Source organism: Taudactylus pleione, unplaced genomic scaffold, assembly GCF_031769625.1.
Source record: "Taudactylus pleione unplaced genomic scaffold, aTauple2 ptg000256l, whole genome shotgun sequence".
NCBI classification, from domain to species: Eukaryota; Metazoa; Chordata; class Amphibia; order Anura; family Myobatrachidae; genus Taudactylus; species Taudactylus pleione.
Window position 1 is genome coordinate 2,905,048 of NW_028284658.1, and position 18,892 is coordinate 2,923,939.

Genomic DNA, 18,892 nt, shown 5'->3' on the forward strand with positions numbered 1-18,892 from the left:
CCCCAGTGCCTGGCACTGTCACGGCCGATTATGCTCACGGTCCCGGTACAGGGACCTCCCTGGGCTTGTTTCGCTAAGGCGCTTTCAACCCTTGTGGGCCAGCTAGCTCTGCCACCTGCGTTTACCCAGACGGGTTTGTCCCAGCAGTCAGTGGTGTCGTCACCCATGCGGGAGTTCCCCAGACAATTGATGGTACCCCACAGTCTCCCTGTCCCTTCCCAGGTTTCTCCGGAGCCTGCGTGGGTTAATATTCTAACTACATCGGTTCAGCATTTGTCCAATGTTTTACAGGGGGAGTCTGTGTTGCGGCCTCATAACGGCCGGTGGCGTCTTTATCTGCTCCTTATGGGGATGACGATGAGACGTCAGATGATGGGGAGATTCTGGATCTATCTGACCAAGAACCTCTCCGTACCAAAGAGCCGGACGCTAAGTCCAAGGTGTATATCCCGGTCTTATTCGAGCGGTCCGCTCGGCTTTAGTTATTGAGGATATTGATCCTTCGGTGGCCACATTCATATATGCCTTTTTAAGGATATTAAGGGTGAGGCTACGGTGTTCCCTCTTTCTGATCAATTAGTGGATCATTTAGAGGAGGCGTGGAAAAATCCAGGTAAACGGTTTCAGCCCCAGAGGCGCTTAGCCGTGGCGTATCCGTTTGCGGTCAATTATTTTTCTAAGTGGGAATCCCCTATGCAAGTGGATTCACATGTCACACGCCTAGTCAAATGTGCCACGTTGCCTATGCCTTCGATGTCATCCTTGAAGGATGTCACTGACCACAAGGTGGAGATCTGCCTCAAATCCGTTTATTCCCTTGCAGGGAAGCATCCAGACCGGCTCTGGCCGTGTGTTCAATAACTGGAACCTGGGGACTACATGGTGTCATTGGACATCCAGGACGCTTATCTGCATGTCCCTATTCTTTTGCGCCATCAGCAGTTCCTCAGATTGGCAATCTGCAACGAACATTTCCAGTTACGGGCACTGCCTTTTGGCCTGGTGACTGCTCCACGGGTATTCACCAAGGTCATGGCGGTCATGGCGGCTCTCCTGCGGACGCAGGGAGTCCGACTGTTGCCTTATCTGGACGACCTCCTGTTGATAGCGGGGTCTCCAGAGCTTCTTTTACACCATCTGGATCTGACGATTGCGGTACTGCAACGTCACGGCTGGTTGACAAACTGGCAGAGGTCCACTCTCACCCCGTCTCAGAGGATCCTGCACCTCGGGGCCTTATTGGACTTCAGGCAGCAGTGGATCTTTGTGACGGAGGAAAAGATCCTTGCTTTGTAGTTGAGGGTGCGCAGTTGTCTGCAGTGTCGTCGAGTGTCGATACACTCGGCAATGAGGTTATTGGGCTCAATGGTGTCGGCATTCGACATGGTGGAGTACGCCCAATTTCACTCCAAACCTCTGCTGCTATTGATCCGGTCCAGATGGAATGGATTGCCTCAGTGTCTCAAGTCCCAGACGATGGGGCTCACTCCGGACGTTCGCCTGTCTCTAACCTGGTGTTTGCAGACGACCCACCTCAACAAGGGTCGCCCGTTCTGGGTGGCGAACTGGGTCCTGTTAACAACGGACGCCAGTCTCCGGGGCTGGGAAGCTGTCACGGGTCCACACTTGTTTCAGGGCAGGTGGACTCGGGCGGTAGCGGAGCTTCCAATAAACATTTTGGAGCTCCATGCGGTGTCAAGAGCTCTCCAGCTGGCACAGCCGGTTCTCCAGGGTCACCCTGCGCAGGTCCCGTCGGGACAACGCCACCACGGTGGCCTATTTAAACCAGCAAGGAGGAACCCAAAGTCGGGCAGCACTCGCAGAAGTGTCCCGTATTCTGGTCTGGGCGGAGCGCAATCTCCCAGCATTATCAGCAGTGTTCATCCCGGGAGTCCTCAACTGGGAAGCGGATTTTCTCAGCAGGCAGGACGTACATCCGGGAGAGTGGTTTTTACACCAGGACGTCTTTCGGAGTCTGGTGGACAAGTGGGGTCTTCCAGAGATAGACCTCATGGCGTCTCGGCACAACAACAAGTTGCCGGTGTACGGGTCTCGAACAAGAGACGAAAAGGCGTCTCTGGTGTATGCCCTGTCCGTCCAGTAGATGTTCCAGTTTGCCTACCTTTTCCCTCCGTTTTCCCTTCTTCCGCGGGTAATACGGAAATTAAGTCAAGAAGGAGGTACGCTACTGTTGATAGCTCCCGAGTGGCCCAGACGGCACTGGTTCTCCGACCTCCAGAGTTTGTCAGTAGACGTTCCTCTGAGGTTACCATTACGACAGAATCTGCTGTCACAGGGTCCTTGTCTTCACCCAGACCTGACTTGGTGTGGCTGTTGAAACGGTCGTGCTAAGGTCCAGAGGGTTTTTCTGGCTCCGTGGTGCAAACCATACTAAGAGCACGTAAACCTTCCTCGGCAAGAATCTACCATCGTGTGTGGCATACTTTCTTCCGGTGGTGTAGACCTAGAGGGTATTCCCTTAGGGAGTTCCGCCTGTCTAGGGTGTTGGCTTTCCTACAGGCTGGACTGGATCATGGGCTTCGCCTGGCTTCTCTGAAAGTGCAGGTGTCTGCCCTGTCAGTCTGGTTTCATCGTAGGATTGCTGTGCTCTCTGATGTGCACACCTTTATGTGAAGTGTTCTTCGCATTCAGCCACCTTTTGTTCCACTGGTGGCGCCTTTGAATTGGGCTGTGGTCCTGAGAGTTCTCCAGGGACCGCCGTTTGAACCACTGGACTTTAAATGGCTTACAGCTAAAACCATATTCCTTCTGTCCATTGCCTCGGCCAGAAGGGTTTCGGATTTAGGGGTTCTCTCTTGTAGACCCCCTTTTCTGATTTTTCATAGGAATAGGGCGGTGCTTCGCACTTGTCCGGGATTCCTTCCCGAAGTGGTATCCGGTTTTCACATCAATGAAGAAATGGTTGTGCCGGCTTTCAATTCACCTGGACTTCCAGTGGGTGACACCACTTGGGATGTTGTGCGGGCATTGAGAATTTATGTTGACCGCACTTCTTCTTTTAGGAAGTCGGACGCCTTGTTTGTCATCTATGACTTCCGTGAAAAGGGTTGGCCTGCTTCAAAGTAGACTTTGGCAGGCTGGATTCGTATGGCAATTTCAGAAGCTTATCTTCATGAAGGTCTTCCAGTTCCCTCCTTGGTGAGGGCTCATTCCACTAGGTCTGTGGGTCCTTTGTGGGCAGCTAGACGTGGTGCCTCTGCAGTTCATATCTGCAAGGCTGCTACGTAGTCTTCTGTCCATACCTTTGTGAGGTATTACGCTTTTGACACCTTTGCCTCTCAGGATGCTTCCTTCGGGCGGTGGAGTCTCCTCTCAGCACAGGAGCGTCCCCACCCTTAAAGGATACTGCTTTGGGACATCCCCAAGGTATCCTGTGGATACCCTATGGACCCTGAAGTAGAAAATATGAGATATGGTAAGAACTTACCCTTGTTATCTCTATTTCTATGAAGTCCATAGGGTTCCACAGGACTCCCGCCCTGTCGCACCTGTACTGCAGATGGGCTTTATTCTGGTCACCGGTTTTTCCGTCTCTCTATGGTGAGAATGTGATTCTTGTGAGTGTCCAGATTTTTTCTTCTCTCTCTTTCTTCTCCTCCTCCGGCCTATGGCTTGTGACGTAACTGAGATGCCTTGGCCCGGGGGCGGGGTATAGGAGAGGGACCCAGATGCATCCTGGGAGGCTGAAAACTTTAACTCTGTGGTGCCTGAAGACTGACGTCATCACCTATACCCCAAGGTATCCTGTGGAACCCTATGGACTTCGTAGAAATAGAGATAACAAGGGTAAGTTTTTACCATATCTCATATTTTTCCCAGCACAATTGTGTCCCACCAATCTACTAAACTCAGGACCGCAGCAAAAACACAGAACGACACTTTAGAACAGATATTCCCATCATAATTTTCCCCATTAAAAGGGGTACAAATCACCAGATTTACTGACCATTCACAACGTACCAATGTGTTCTTATGATAGTGACTGAAAATGAACATTCTTTCCACAATGTTTATTACCCCACAACCCAGGGTGTGGGAAATAGTCCTTGGGCTATCAGCACAGGGCTTGTTATGGTTACTAGGGAAATGGGGCTGATTTTCCTCCTAATTTCTGCAACGCTTCTAAACCCTGTCGTTTTTGGTGGCAGAATAAGGGTTTAGAAACCGTTGGACATTGACAGTGGTTTCCAAAACACCAACATACCTGATGCTTAATGAATATGGTATTTTGGCCATACAAACTGGCAGACAGCTTTGTGTTTAGTAAATTGTACACTAAGGCAGTGGTTTCCAAATGCGGTCCTCAAGGCTCCCCAACAGTTCAGGATTTAGAGAGATCCATGGTTGAGCACCGCTGGACTTATCATAGATCAGAAGGTAAGTATGTGTGAGTGCGTTTAGTATGTAATAAAATGTTACTATCTATGGTGTGTGTGTACTGTCATTATTTTACTATTTTTTTATACAGTGGGGGTATGGATGCTGGCCGTGGCTGCAGGAGGGCGTACTGCGCATGCCCAGACGAGGCCACTCCTCCCATGGTCCTGACAACTGATGGCACTGCATTTGCCGCCCGCTGTCAAGCGCCCATCTGACCAGGGCACTGCAGTGCAACACACTGCACAGCCCGAGGCCCAAAGTCAGCATGGTCCCAGCGACCCCCACTCCTGCCATGCTGACTAGGGACCGCCTACAGTCTTCTAACGGTAAATTAGCTTAGGATTGCACTCACTAGGCAATTCTACTGCCAAGTTTTAAAAATAGGAACAAATACTTTTATGTATTGTATGTAACTAAGAAATAGCTTTATAGTTGTTTTGTTATGTGACATAGCAAATTATTTTGTGTAGCACAGTGGGAAGAATTCCAAATAAAAGCCATTTCCATTCCCGGATCTATGAAAATAGAATGCTAAAAATGTTAAACTGGGTGAATATGCATTATAGCATCTCTATGTAGATACAGGGCTGTCTTAACAGCAGTGCAGGCCCCTGGGCAAAGCAATGCACTGGGGCCCCTATTAAACAATCCTCTTCCAGGGATGGGATGCTATCGGTGAAGGCTGTGCTGCGGGAGGGGAGGGGGGGTGTTGGCTATCGGCAGAAAAAAAAAACAGAAAGTAATTTAAAGGAAAAAAACACAAGTCACAGTCTGAACATGTACAGTACAACAAATTTCAAACAAATTGTGAGCATACATTATATTCTAAATTTCCAGAGGAGGACAGGAAAAAAAAGCTATTTTAAAAAAATTTACTGAAAACACAGATAACATAGCACTTGCTGTGAATGAATAATGAGAATAGACCATAAAACATACACATCTAAAGGCCATAAAATGCAGATAGTGTCGCAGTGAGGGCCACATATCAGAGAGCGTTGCAATGAGCGCCATTTAATGCAGAGCACCGCAGTGAGCGCCAAATATCGCAGAGAACATCAGTGACCATACATAACTTATAACACACCCACACATAAAATTAATACACCCCTCCCCCATATACACACTACATTAATACACCACCCCACCACAGGCAGTAAAACACACTCCAACCCACCACCCCCCTCTCCCAGAAAAAAAAGCAAATACACCCCTCCCCATTGCATACATATACCACCCCCTAGATGACACTAGCACTTACCTGGAAGAGGATGTGTGGTCCCTGCTGGGGCTGGGCTCCATGGCACAGGAAAGGAGGAGAGACTACGGGCCTGATTCAGAGCCGCTCGTAAGTGGCCGCTCGTTCGCACTGAGCGATGTTCGCACAACTGTGCATGCGTACGGATTGTAATTAGGGATGTGCAGGCTCGGATAGGTTCGAGTTTGCACGTTGAGTTCGGATTTTTCCCTCCAAAAAAACGGAACTCAGAAAGAGGCAAAACGTCATCTTGCATGGACGAACATCATCATTCCTGGACTGTCCAGGAATGATGATGTTCGTCCATGCAAGATGACGTTTTGCCTCTTTCTGAGTTCCGTTTTTTTGGAGGGAAAAATCCGAACTCAACGTGCAAACTCGAACCTATCCGAGCCTGCACATCCCTAATTGTAATACGCATGCTCGAACCAGTCAGTGCGGCCGAAACTCGTTTGTTCGCAAAATAGCGAATGTCTGCTATTTTGAGTGACAGGAGGAGGCGTATGTGGGTGGTAACGGGAAGGTGCTTGAAAACGGGGAGTGGAATTCAGAACGCAGGCGTGCTTAAAGGTCAAAACGGGCGTTTTATGGGTATGCATAATTAATACAGCAGCGTCAGCGACCACGTCACTTGTTTTTTTTTTAGTCAGAACTACCCGCAAAATAGCGGTTGAAAAAAACCAACCACAAGAATAGCGAGCAGTTCATACGCTGTTCAATGTACTCGATTAATCTATTAAATAGCGGACATGACGTATGATGCGAGCGGCCAGGGGGCGTATTTTTCAAAATTTCGACCGCAAGTTTTGCTCGCTCGTTCAGACTTAGAGGTGTGAACAGACCGCAAAGTGCGAACGGTTCATTTGAATAGCCACCCTTTTTTTTAAAAGAACGACCGCAAATAGCGAGCGGCTCTGAATCAGGCCCTATGACAGAGGGCAAGAGAAGAGACTGGAGAGGAAGGGGCGGGGACCCGGTGTTAGGGGATGGGGTCTTGGGCAGGGAAAGAAGTGTGCGTGTAAAACAGACAGAGGAGGGGGCAGGGACTCGGGGGGAGGGGCTGGGCCTCAGGCAGTGTTGTGAGTGACAGCCTGTTCAGGTAGAGCCAAAGCGAGGATAAGAAGGGGAGGGCCCCCTTCCTCCTCCTGCCATACAAACTTGGCGCCTCCTTCAGTAGGGGCGGTACGGCCCCCCCAGCCGCCAGCCACACCGCAGACTCAGGGTACTGTAATAATGAGTCAGTTTGACTCATTATTAGTACTGCCCTTAATTGTCACGGGCGATAACTCGGCGGTCCGTGCCGCAGGATGCCCCTAAGGCATTTCAAATGCCCTAGGCATTTGCCTTGAATGCCTAGGGCCGGCTCTGGTGGCAACTATGCGTTGGGGGTAGGGGTGCTATCGGCCACTGGCCCTTGGAATCCTGGGGCCTTTGGGCAACTGCACATTTAGCCTATAGGTAGAGACGGCCCTGTGTAGACATTGTGGTTCTCAGCTTGGTATTTTATTACTTAAGTCGTCACTTAGCACAGTCACTAAGTCGCTCATCGTCACTTAGCACAGTCACTAAGTCGCTCATCACCACTTTGCACAGTCACTAAGTCGCTCTTGTCACTTTGTGACTTAACAAAAAGTGAAGAAAAAAAATGTTTTCCACCAACATGAAAAAAAATCAAACAAAATGTTTTTATGGGAGTGTTAGCACCTGCGATATCTGCAATATGGTCATGCAGCAGGAGGCGTTACGCCTCCTGCATGCATTACTGATCCGAGCTGCATTCTTGAACACAGCACTGGATCATCTGCGTGACCCTTGGCCAGCTGAGCGACCTCTTTTGAGCAGATGCTCAAAAAAGGCCAGGAAATGCCTGTCGGAGATCCTGGCCTCCTTCTAAGCCCCCACCCTACCCCCGACGGCGGCGACACGCCTCCATTTTGAGAAACGGAGGCCGGCACTGCCCACAAAAGGCAGCAGACTGTCAATCACTGACAGTCTGCTGCCGCTCTGCATGCGATCACGCAGGACCCATTCTGCACATACGCAGATTCCCAATAATTGGGAATCTGCGTTCAGCAGTGCACGTAGCCTAATCAGCCCCTATATTTGTATTTGTGCTGTGTATGATGCAGGACATTGCAATGCTTCAGTGAATTAAAGTGAAAAGAAACACTGGAAAATATTAGGGTTGGTTATAGAATTGTTGTATTTACTAACAAAGTAAAAACTTGCAGTAACTCCTAGCAGCCAAACCAATTAAAGTAATTAACCAATCAGTTGCTATGAGTTACTGAACAATAAACCGCCAGTGGTGCTCTGTAACAACAGCTAGGACTACCACCTATTCAATATCTTTTTCAGATCTACCAGGTGGCTGAAGCTCTATAAACCATTGCTCACTTTTTCTACTAGCTTGAAGATTATAGCATTACTCATTTGTGACTATGAGAACCAGAGTGAAACAGGCTACAGTTATTCACAGGCTGCTTCTTGATGGTCACAATAATAGCAACTACATCCCAATTTATAATGGATGTCAGACTAATGGAAACCACTAAGGGCCATTTACAAACCTGAAATATATGCCCCCTCTGTACATATGACATTTTCTGACATCCTGGCATCTCCTGCACACAAATCTGAATATCTAGACCAGTGATTTTCAATCTTTTTTAGCTCGTGGCACACCAAACAAAATTTTATAATTGCTAAGGCACACATCAATCCCCCACGGGAAAAAAAAACTACACACATAGGCCCCCACAGGAAAAAACGCTCACAAATTGCCCCCCCCCCCCCCCGCAGGAAAAAGAACAGACATTGGCCCCCACAGAAAAACTAACACATTGCCCCCCACAGAAAAAAATAAAACACAGTGGCCCCCACAGATCAAAAATAAACACATTGAGCCCCACAGAAAAAAATATAAAACAAAATGGTCCGCACAGAAAAAAAACAAACGCACACATTGGCCCCACAGAAAAACAAACAATCACATTGGCTGGTCTCCACAGAAATAAAACAATCATATTGCTCCCCACAAAAAAAAAACTGTGCTCCCACAGAACTGTGCTCTCCACAGATAAAAAAAAATAAGAGTCATGGTAGACTTACCATTGATAACTCCTTTTCTTCGAAGTCCATAGGGTCCACAGGGATACCATGGGGGTAATGTGGTTGGAGAGATCCAGGCACCAAACAGTTGAAGCTTTCAGCTCCCCGGATACCGCGGGTCTTCCTCCATATATATATACCCCGCCCCCAGTAACAGGCCCTCAGTTTTGTAAACAAGCCTCAAAGCAGAAGAAGGAAAGAGGAGAAGGAAGAACAATCGTACACCAGAAACACTCTCACACAAGATGAGGGAATCCGTGACCAAATGAAAAATACCCAATGCAGCCAGGTGCGTCAGGGTGGGTGCCCTGTGGACCCTATGGACTTCTAAGAAAAAGTGTTATCAATGGTAAGTCTACCATAAATCTTATTTTCTTCTTCAGGGTCCATAGGGATCCACAGGGATACCATGGGGATGTCCTAAAACAGTTCCCCTAAGGGTGGGGGACACTCCTGAGTAAAAAGGAGAACTCGTCGCCCAAAGGAAGCATCCTGGGAGGCAAAAGTATCAAAGGCGTAGAACTTAAGTATGGACAGAAGACCACGTGGCTGCCTTGCATAGCTGTTCAGCAGAGGCACCACAACTAAATGCCCAAGATGGCCCTACAGACACAGTAGAATGTGCTGTTACCGTGTTTGGAACAGGGAGATCAGCCTGTGTATACACCTGAGAGATAGTCATACGTAACCATCTAGCCAAGGTCTGCATATTAGCTGGCCATCCTGGTTTGTAAAAACCATATAATACAAAAAGAGCATCTGATTTTCTAACAGAGTTTATACGCTCCACATAGATACGGAGAGCACGAACTACATCTAGGGAGACTTCACCCACAGAGAGGTCTGGAGCCTGAAAAGCTGGAACTACAATTTATTTACATGAAACTACTTTAGGAAGGTAACCCTCTCTTGTACCAAGAACAGCTCTATCCTGGTGAAAAAATGGTAACGACAAGAAAACGCTGCCAAATCAGAGACTCTGCGTGCAAAAGAAACAGCAAGGAGAAAAAGTGTCTTCGCTGTCAACCATTTGAAGTCTACAGAGGCCAGAGGTTGAAATGGGGGAGCTTGTAGCCCCTTAAGAATCAAAGACAGATCCCATGGTGGGACAAAGGGATGCTGAACTCGCAGAACTCCCTGAAAATTTTTTTAGAACATCTGGTAATGAAGCAATCTTTCTCTGGAACCAGACTGACAATGCAGAAACCTGCACTCTCAAAGTGGCCAGATGGCGACCAAGATAAGCCTGGAGAAAAGCCAGTACCTGGGAAACCCTAAACACACTACCTGTGGGAACACCATTGACCAAAAGAAAGCCAAACCCTGTAATAGATGTGGGCAGAGGCCGGTTTCCGTGCTCTAAGCATCGTTTGAATCACAGAGCTGAAGAAACATTTAGCTCTCAAGATGGAAGATTCAAGAGCCACAGCATCAAAGCCAGATGCGGTAGATCTGGATGCAGGCAGGGACCCTGCATTTAACAGACCCTGCCATAGAGGAAGAGGATACAGACTGTCTATGGATAGATTCTGTATGTCAGTGAACCAATGATGTCTGGGCCAAGCTGGAGCCACTAGTATTACTGTTCCGCCTTCCTGCTTGAATTTCCTGAGGACTCTTGGGAGGAGGGAAATTGGAGTAAAGAGATACCCAAGCTTGAAGTCCCATCTTACTGCCAGTGCATCTACAAATGCTGCTGATGGGTCCTGGACCCGTAACTGGGGACCCTGTGGTTGTGAGGTGATGCCATGAGGTCTATATCTGGTAGGCCCCATTTGTTCACCAAATGGGACCAACGTGCCACTACTGAAGCTGCTGATGCAGCTGGGTTTTCTCAATCAAACTCAGTGACTGAGTACACAGTGCAGAGCTGGGAGCAATGTGCAGGCAGGCATGCAACGTGGCGTGCATGATCTATGTCACACAGCCGCATTTCCATAGGTCACGGCCCCGTTGCACCTGAGCCTCCAGAAGAGCCCAGCACTGCCCAGGCCAGCAGTACAAGTAAAGTCAGCTCTGACTGAACTGACCTCACGGCACACTTGATAACCGCTTGCGGCACACTAGTGTGCCACACAGGCGCGTTTCTAGAGAGGAGGGGGCCCATGTGCAGCCTCCGACACGGGCCCCTCCTCTCTGTCTGGTGGCCGACAGCGCACTGAACTGTGCGCAGCCAGCGCCGGAGTTATAGACTCTGGGCACTAGAGTGCGCCCAGAGTATATAGAGTATGCGCAGGTCACCAGGAAAATGGCTGCGTACCATTTCCACTGTACTGCGCATGCGGAAATGACAGAAAAATGGGCGCGGCGGCGGCCATTTTCCAGTCATTTTTACAGCGCCGGACCCCCGCGCCGACATGGGACTCCGGAGAGGTAAGTAATACTATGAGTGCATGGTGTGCAGTGCGGGGCCCCCCTGGACCCAGGGGCCCGTGTGCCCTACACACCCTACACCCATTATAGGTACGCCCCTGGTGCCACGGCACAGTGGTTGCAAAAAGATGGTCTAGACAATGCTGTCTGCAGTAAATGCTAAAGTCCAAATCGGAGAAAGATAGGAATGCCCCTAGCTAATAGTGGGAGTTCAAACAGACGGATCCTAAGAAAATGCAGTCCAGTCATTCCCATGATGAAGACATTAATGATGTTTGAACAAACAGAAGACAACGTTTGCATTAATGATGGCGGTGGTCCATAAGTAGATAGCTCATGGTGCAGTGACTATATTGCTAGTCTTTATATGCAGTCAGACATGGCTAACCAAATAAAACATTTACTAATAATGTGAAAATGTGTAGTAACGCGTCAGCTATGAATCTCCATTGTTCAGTACAATTTAAAGAAACAAGTTTTAAATGGTCACTATGGAACTGATGTAGAGTGGAACGCTAGTTGCCTGTAAATGCTCCATTACAACAGGCATAACTCTGCTAAACCCACACTTCCGTCATCACTCCCTGTCGGAACTTACTCAGTTACAGCCTAGTTATGCCCCTTCAGTTGCAAGTGGAGACATTTGTTTGCTTTGCATGCAACACTGCATTCAGTGCCTGTAGGTATGCACTATGCACACACATTAACAAAAAACAAAAACAGAGCTAAAAGCTCCAATAGTTATTCCTGATATCTTTATTTCATCCTCTGTTTAAAATGCTATAAACCTAAATGTATTAACATATACCCCTAATGAGGCAACTTCTATCAAGACTCTTCTATCACTGCCAAAAACAACTCTCCCATCCCCATTAAACTAGATCAACAGCAATATCTCAGCAGCTAGTGAGCTTTCCTTCCAAATTGATCAGCTCCTGACATTTGCCATTCTGTCAATTTTGGACACGAGACTCCAAGGACCAAAGGTATTGAACAACAAATAGATAAAATCGCCTTAAGACTGGTTTTGAATTATTGGTCTCAAAACAACAGTAGTGAATGCTCAGTTGAAGAAAATAAATCTCTATGTACAGTATGGGTGTTTCATGCATTAGGGTTTCAGCCCTGTACATTTTTACAGATAATGTAGATGTCCTTGACACTCACACTTATCTTAGTGGCTCCTTTCTCAGGTGTCCCCGGCAGAGATTTCTGCTGTACAACAAAAAGAAAGACACAGTTATAAGTCAGACACAGCAATGGCAATATTGACCAACCCAGTGGTGAAGATGTCAGAAATTGTCAGTAGGCACGCCGCATCTCACCATATTACAGGACACTGGCCACTATCAGTTATATAACCTAGCATACATCTGGCTGCAATTTACATAAATGGTCATTTCTAACTCCCTTCTTGCTCCATCATCTTTTCTCTTGTCCTCTTTGTCTTAGTGCAGGTAAAAATTATTTGCTACAGTATTCTGTCCTACTGTGAATAGAAGACAAGGGAAAGAGGTAATTCCAATTAGAACAGTATTGGAATGTGACACAAAGACGAAGTTATAGAGAAAACATAAGAAAATAAGACATGCACATCTATTTAGTTTTACCTGCATACTATAGCTTAGAATACCCAATTTAGTAAAGAATTACAATATTTAGATGATGTGCTACTAAGAAGTGTGAACAAATGGTGAATACTATGGGACAAGGGGACAAGAAATGTCAGGATAAAATGTACAATGTCTCTGCTTTAACACTGTTTTGTAACCATGGTTTCATATTCTCTGTCATTAGTAAAACTATGCCCAGAGTGAAGTAGAAGCCTACTAGATCTCTGTTAAAGATAGAACTGTTAAACATAAATACAATTAGCGTCTGTGTGCAGTCACGATGTGTGACTGTGCATATCACTCCTAATAACAGCAACCCAACCAAATGCATTGCCAAAATCTAAAAAGCTATAACTACTGTACCACCCTGAGTGGCCACTTTAATTACGGACTCAACAAATATCTACTACATTTGTTTGGCATGATATCCCAGCAGCAAATCCATGATTCTTTAATTCTTAAATTATTTGACTTTATCTGACTCTAATTAGACAACAATGTTTTTATTTGTTTTTTGTGATTCTATGATTTGCCTACAATGTGAGATTCACAGGTTTATAGTCATCATATTTTTCCCTACTGCTTTTTGTGTAGTTGAAGAATTTACCAATAACATTGAATTATACCTGCCAGCAATAACTGGTTAAAAGATTTTGTTAATGGCACTGCAGACACTATGCTTAGTTCTAATAATACTTTTGGATATATAGCATCTGGACCCATAGGATGACCAACTTTTAATAACACCTCTTCTGTAGTAAATATCTGTTTGCACTACAATAGTAAACCGTTCCTCTTCCTCACTAGAGTAGGTAAAACCTTTGAATTTTCAACAGGAAATTTAGTGCAAAAATAATTATTTTGCCAGTGTTCTACATCGTGTTCTTTTACAACATATCAATTCCTCCAGCTTTTTTTTTTTATTCCTGCCTGTTTTTACTTTAACTAATGTATCTAAAGAACATTTTGCCACCCTTTTCTACCAACTGTGATGTATTTTCTTGTTTTTGAGCTTTTGTATGTGATGTATTTCTTTGTTTTTGCGCTTTTGTATGTGTAATTGTATGTTTTGTCTCTTTTAGATTTGCTTTATATGGGTCTTTATCCTCTGATTGGACCTGTTTACAGTAATTATATGTAGTCTTCTTTACTCTTTTAACCGTAATTTCTTTAGGGAACCAAATCACTTTTAATTCTTGTTGCTTTTACTAACATATCACAAATAGTGGTGCAGAATTAGTCCTACAGGTCACCATTGGCCTATAAGGGTCCTGTAGGACAAATACTGCACATCTGTGTGACATGGCTGCTAACACAGTGTATAATGTGTGCACATGATGGGCCCCTTCTGCCAGATCATTTAAATAAATAATAGCTTCATTTGTCAAAATAGTAGCGTCTCTGTCAATATACATGTGTCTCATCCAAGATTTGAACCTCGGAGTATCATATATATATATATATATATATATATATATATATATATATATATATATATATATATATACCGGGCACACTTAGGGGTAAATTTACTAAGAATCAAGTTTGTGTGAGATTGCAATCTCATGTGAGTTTAGGTATGTTTTTCAACTCGCAAATTTAATAAAGACAAATTGGAGTGAGTTTGGAAGAGAGTTCTCTCTTTTCACTGTTAAAACTCGTGTGAGATAGCAAAAAATTAGAGATATGGTAAGAACTTACCCTTGTTATCTCTATTTCTACGAAGTCCATAGGGTTCCACAGGATACCTTGGGGTATAGGTGCGCCCCCGGGCCCAGGCATCTCAGTTACGTCACAAGCCATAGGCCGGAGGAGGAGAAGAAAGAGAGAGAAGAAAGATCTGGACACTCACAAGCATCACATTCTCACCATAGGGAGACGGAAAAACCGGTGACCAGAATAAAGCCCATCTGCAGTACAGGTGCGACAGGGCGGGAGTCCTGTGGAACCCTATGGACTTAGTAGAAATAGAGATAACAAGGGTAAGTTCTTACCATATCTCTTATTTTCTACTGCAGGGTCCATAGGGTATCCACAGGATACCTTGGGGATGTCCCAAAGCAGTATCCTTCAAGGGTGGGGACGCTCCTGTGCTGAGAGGAGAATCCGCCGCCCGAAGGAAGCATCCTGAGAGGCAAAGGTGTCAAAAGCGTAATATCTCACAAAGGTATGGACAGAAGACCACGTAGCAGCCTTGCAGATCTGAACTGCAGAGGCACCACGTCTAGCTGCCCACGAAGGACCCACAGACCTAGTGGAATGAGCCCTCACAGAGGAGGAAACTAAAAGACCTTTATGAAGATAAGCTTCTGAAATTGCCATACGAAACCAGCCTGCCAAAGTCTGCTTTGAAGCAGGCCAACCCTTTTTACGGAAGCCATAGAGGACAAACAAGGTGTCCGACTTCCTAAACGAAGAAGTGCGGTCCACATAAATCGTTAAGGCCCGCACAACATCCAAAGTGGTTTCACCCACTGAAAGTCCAGGTGAATTGAAAGCCGGCACAACAATTTCTTCATTGATGTGAAAACTGGATACCACTTTGGGAAGGAATCCCGGACGAGTGTGAAGCACCGCCCTATTCCTATGAAAAATCAGAAAAGGGGGTCTACAAAAGAGAGCCCCTAAATCCGAAACCCTTCTGGCCGAGGCAATGGCCAGAAGGAATATGGTTTTAGCTGTAAGCCAGTTAAAGTCCACTGAGCCCAGTGTTTCAAACGGCAGTCCCTGGAGAACTCTGAGGACCACAGCCAAATCCTAAGGCGCCACCGGTGGAACAAAAAGGTGGCTGAATGCGAAGAACACCTTGCATAAAGGTGCGCACATCAAAGAGCGCAGCAATCCTATGATGAAACCAGACTCACAGGGCAGACACCTGCACTTTCAGAGAAGCCAGGTGAAGCCCATGATCCAGTCCAGCCTGTAGGAAAGCCAACACCCTAGACAGGCGGAACTCCCTAGGGGAATACCCTCTAGGTCTACACCACCGGAAGAAAGTATGCCACACACGATGGTAGATTCTTGCCGAGGAAGGTTTACGAGCTCTTAGCATGGTTTGCACCACAGAGCCAGAAAACCCTCTGGACTTTAGCATGACCGTTTGAACAGACACGCCGGCAAAGACAGCCGAGTCAGGTCCGGGTGAAGACAAGGACCCTGTGACAGCAGATCCGGTCGTAATGGTAACCTCCGAGGAACGTCTACTGACAGACTCTGGGGGTCGGAAAAACCAGTGCCGTCTGGGCCACTCGGGAGCTACCAACAATAGCATACCTCCTTTTCGTTTGAATTTCCGTATTACCTGCGGAAGAAGGGAAAACGGAGAGAAAAGGTAGGCAAACTGGAATGTCCACTGGACGGACAGAGCATCCACCAGAGGCGCCTTTTCGTCTCTTGTTTGAGACCCGTACACCGGCAACTTTTTGTTGTGCCGGAACGCCATGAGGTCTATCTCTGGAAGACCCCATTTGTCAACCAGACTCTGAAAGACGTCCTGGTGTAAAGACGACTCTCCCGGATGCACGTCCTGCCTGCTGAGAAATTCCGCTTCCCAGTTGAGGACTCCCGGAATGAACACTGCTGATATTGCTGGGAGATTGCGCTCTGCCCAGACCAGAATACGGGACACTTCTGCGAGTGCTGCCCGACTTCGGGTTCCTCCTTGTTGGTTTAAATAGGCCACCGTGGTGGCGTTGTCCGACTGGACCTGCACAGGGTGACCCTGGAGAACCGGCTGTGCCAGCTGGAGAGCTCTGAACACCGCACGGAGTACCAAAATGTGTATTGGAAGCTCCGCTTCCGCCCGAGTCCACCTGCCCTGAAACAAGTGTGGACCCGTGACAGCTCCCCAGCCCCGGAGACTGGCGTCCGTTGTTAACAGGACCCAGTTCGCCACCCAGAACAGGCGACCCTTGTTGAGGTGGGTCGTCTGTAACCATCAGGTTAGAGACAGGCGAACCTCCGGAGTGAGCACCATCGTCTGGGACTTGCGACGCTGAGGCAATCCATTCCATCTGGACAGGATCTTTTCCTCCGTCACAAAGATCCGCTGCTGCCTGGAGTCCAATAAGGCCCCGAGGTGCAGGATCCTCTGAAACGGGGTGAGAGTGGACTACTGCCAGTCTATCAACCAGCCGCGACGTTGCAGTACCGCAATCGTCAGATCCAGATGGTGTAAAAGAAGCTCTGGAGACCCCGCTATCAACAGGAGGTCGTCCAGATAAGGCAACAGTTGGACTCCCTGCATCCGCAGGAGAGCCGCCCATGACCGCCATGACCTTGGTGAATACCCGTGGAGCAGTCACCAGGCCAAAAGGCAGCGCCCGGAACTGGAAATGTTCGTTGCAGATTGCAAATCTGAGGAACTGCTGATGGCGCAAAAGAATAGGTACATGCAGGTAAGTGTCCTGGATGTCCAATGACACCATGTAGTGCCCAGGTTCCAGTGCCAGAATAATGGACCGCAGGGTCTCCATCCGAAACAGAGGCACCCTCAAGGACTTGTTGAGGGCCTTTAGGTTTAGTATTGGACGGTAAGACCCATTGGGTTTCTGCACCAAAAATAGATTGGAACAGAAACCCAGGCCCCTCTGGGAAATTGGAACAAGCACTATAACTCCGGCCTGGAGCATAGTGTGCAAAACCTCCCGCTATTCCGAGGCTTTGCTCCGGTCTAGCGGAAGGCCTGTGCTAAAGAACCGGGATGGAGGTCTGTGCCGAAAGGAGAGGGCATACCCGTGAGAGACCACCTCCTGAACCCAAGTGTCTGTCGTAGTCCTCGACCAGCACTGGGCGAACTGAAGCAGGCGGCCCACCACTTTGGGATCCCCCAAAAGGAGGCCCGGACCATCAGGCCGCAGGTTTGTCATCTGACCTAGGAGCCGGACGTCTGGTACTCCAGACCTGTTTCTTGGACTTGGACAATTTCTTGGTCACAGCCTGCCGTGGAAAGGACTGTGCTTTAGGCCTACCTTGGGCCCTGTGAGGCCGAAAGGACGACCCACCAGCACTAGAAGGAATCGTAGCAGACGGAAGACATGCAGATTTTGCTGCTGCCAACGTAGCTATTATTTTGTCCAGATCTGGACCAAATAGTACCTCTCCATTGAAAGGCAGACCTTCTAATCCCTTTTTTTTTTGGACTCCGCGTCCGCTTTCCAAGAACGCAACCATAAGGTGCGACGAGCAGCCACGGCTGCAGAGGAGATCCTAGAGGTGAGCATACAAATATCTAAGGCCGCTGCATTAATGTGAGTGGCCAGGTCTCAGAGATTGCCCACCAACCTGGTCTGTTCAGCCGAACAGTCAGAGTCCAAAGACGCTTCCAAATTATCCGCCCAGCGCTCCATAGCTCTGGCTACCCAACACACGGCCATAGCCGGTCTGGATGCTCCCCCTGCAAGGGGATAAACGGATTTGAGGCAGATCTCCACCTTGCGGTCAGTGACATCCTTCAAGGATGACATCGAAGGCATAGGCAACGTGGCACTTTTGACTAGGCGTCTGACATGTGAATCCACTTGCGGAGGGGATTCCCACGTAGAAAAATAATTGTCCGCAAACAGATAAGCCACGGCTAAGCGCCTCTGGGGTTGAAACCGTTTACCTGGATTTTTCCACGCCTCCTCTAAATGATCCACTAATTGATCAGAAAGAGGGAACACCGTAGCCTCACCCTTAATATCCTTAAAAAAGGCATATTTGAAATTGGCCACCGAAGGATCAATATCCTCAATAACTAAAGCCGTGCGGACAGCACGAATAAGAACAGGGATAAACACCCTGGACTTCGCGTCCGGCTGTTTGGTACGGAGAGGTTCTTGGTCAGATAGATCCAGAATCTCCCCACCATCTGACGTCTCATCGACATCTCCATAAGCAGCAGATAAAGACGCCACCGGCCTATTATGAGGCCGCAACACAGACTCCCCCTGTAAAACATCGGACAAATGCTGAACTGATGTAGTTAGAGTATTAACCCATGCAGGCTCCGGAGAAACCTGGGAAGGGACAGGGAGACTGTGGGGTACCATCAATTGTCTCGGGAACTCCCGCATGGGTGACGACACCACTGACCGCTGGGACAAACCCGTCTGGGTAAACGCAGGTGGCGGAGCTAGCTGGCCCACAAGGGTTG

The 18,892-nt window shown here is 47.6% G+C and overlaps 1 protein-coding gene across 2 annotated transcripts in view; it reads right to left on the minus strand.

Moving 5' to 3' along the window:
• Positions 1–18,892, minus strand: part of VSTM2L (V-set and transmembrane domain containing 2 like) — a 97,274-nt gene that overhangs the window by 5,680 nt on the left and 72,702 nt on the right. The window contains exon 3 of one of the 2 annotated variants that reach the window (XM_088480564.1): positions 12,311–12,355. In XM_088480564.1, the coding sequence (XP_088336690.1) occupies positions 12,311–12,355 (45 nt within the window). Of the gene's footprint in view, positions 1–12,310; positions 12,359–18,892 lie in introns of both variants that reach the window. The other variant, XM_088480563.1, reaches the window with a different exon arrangement.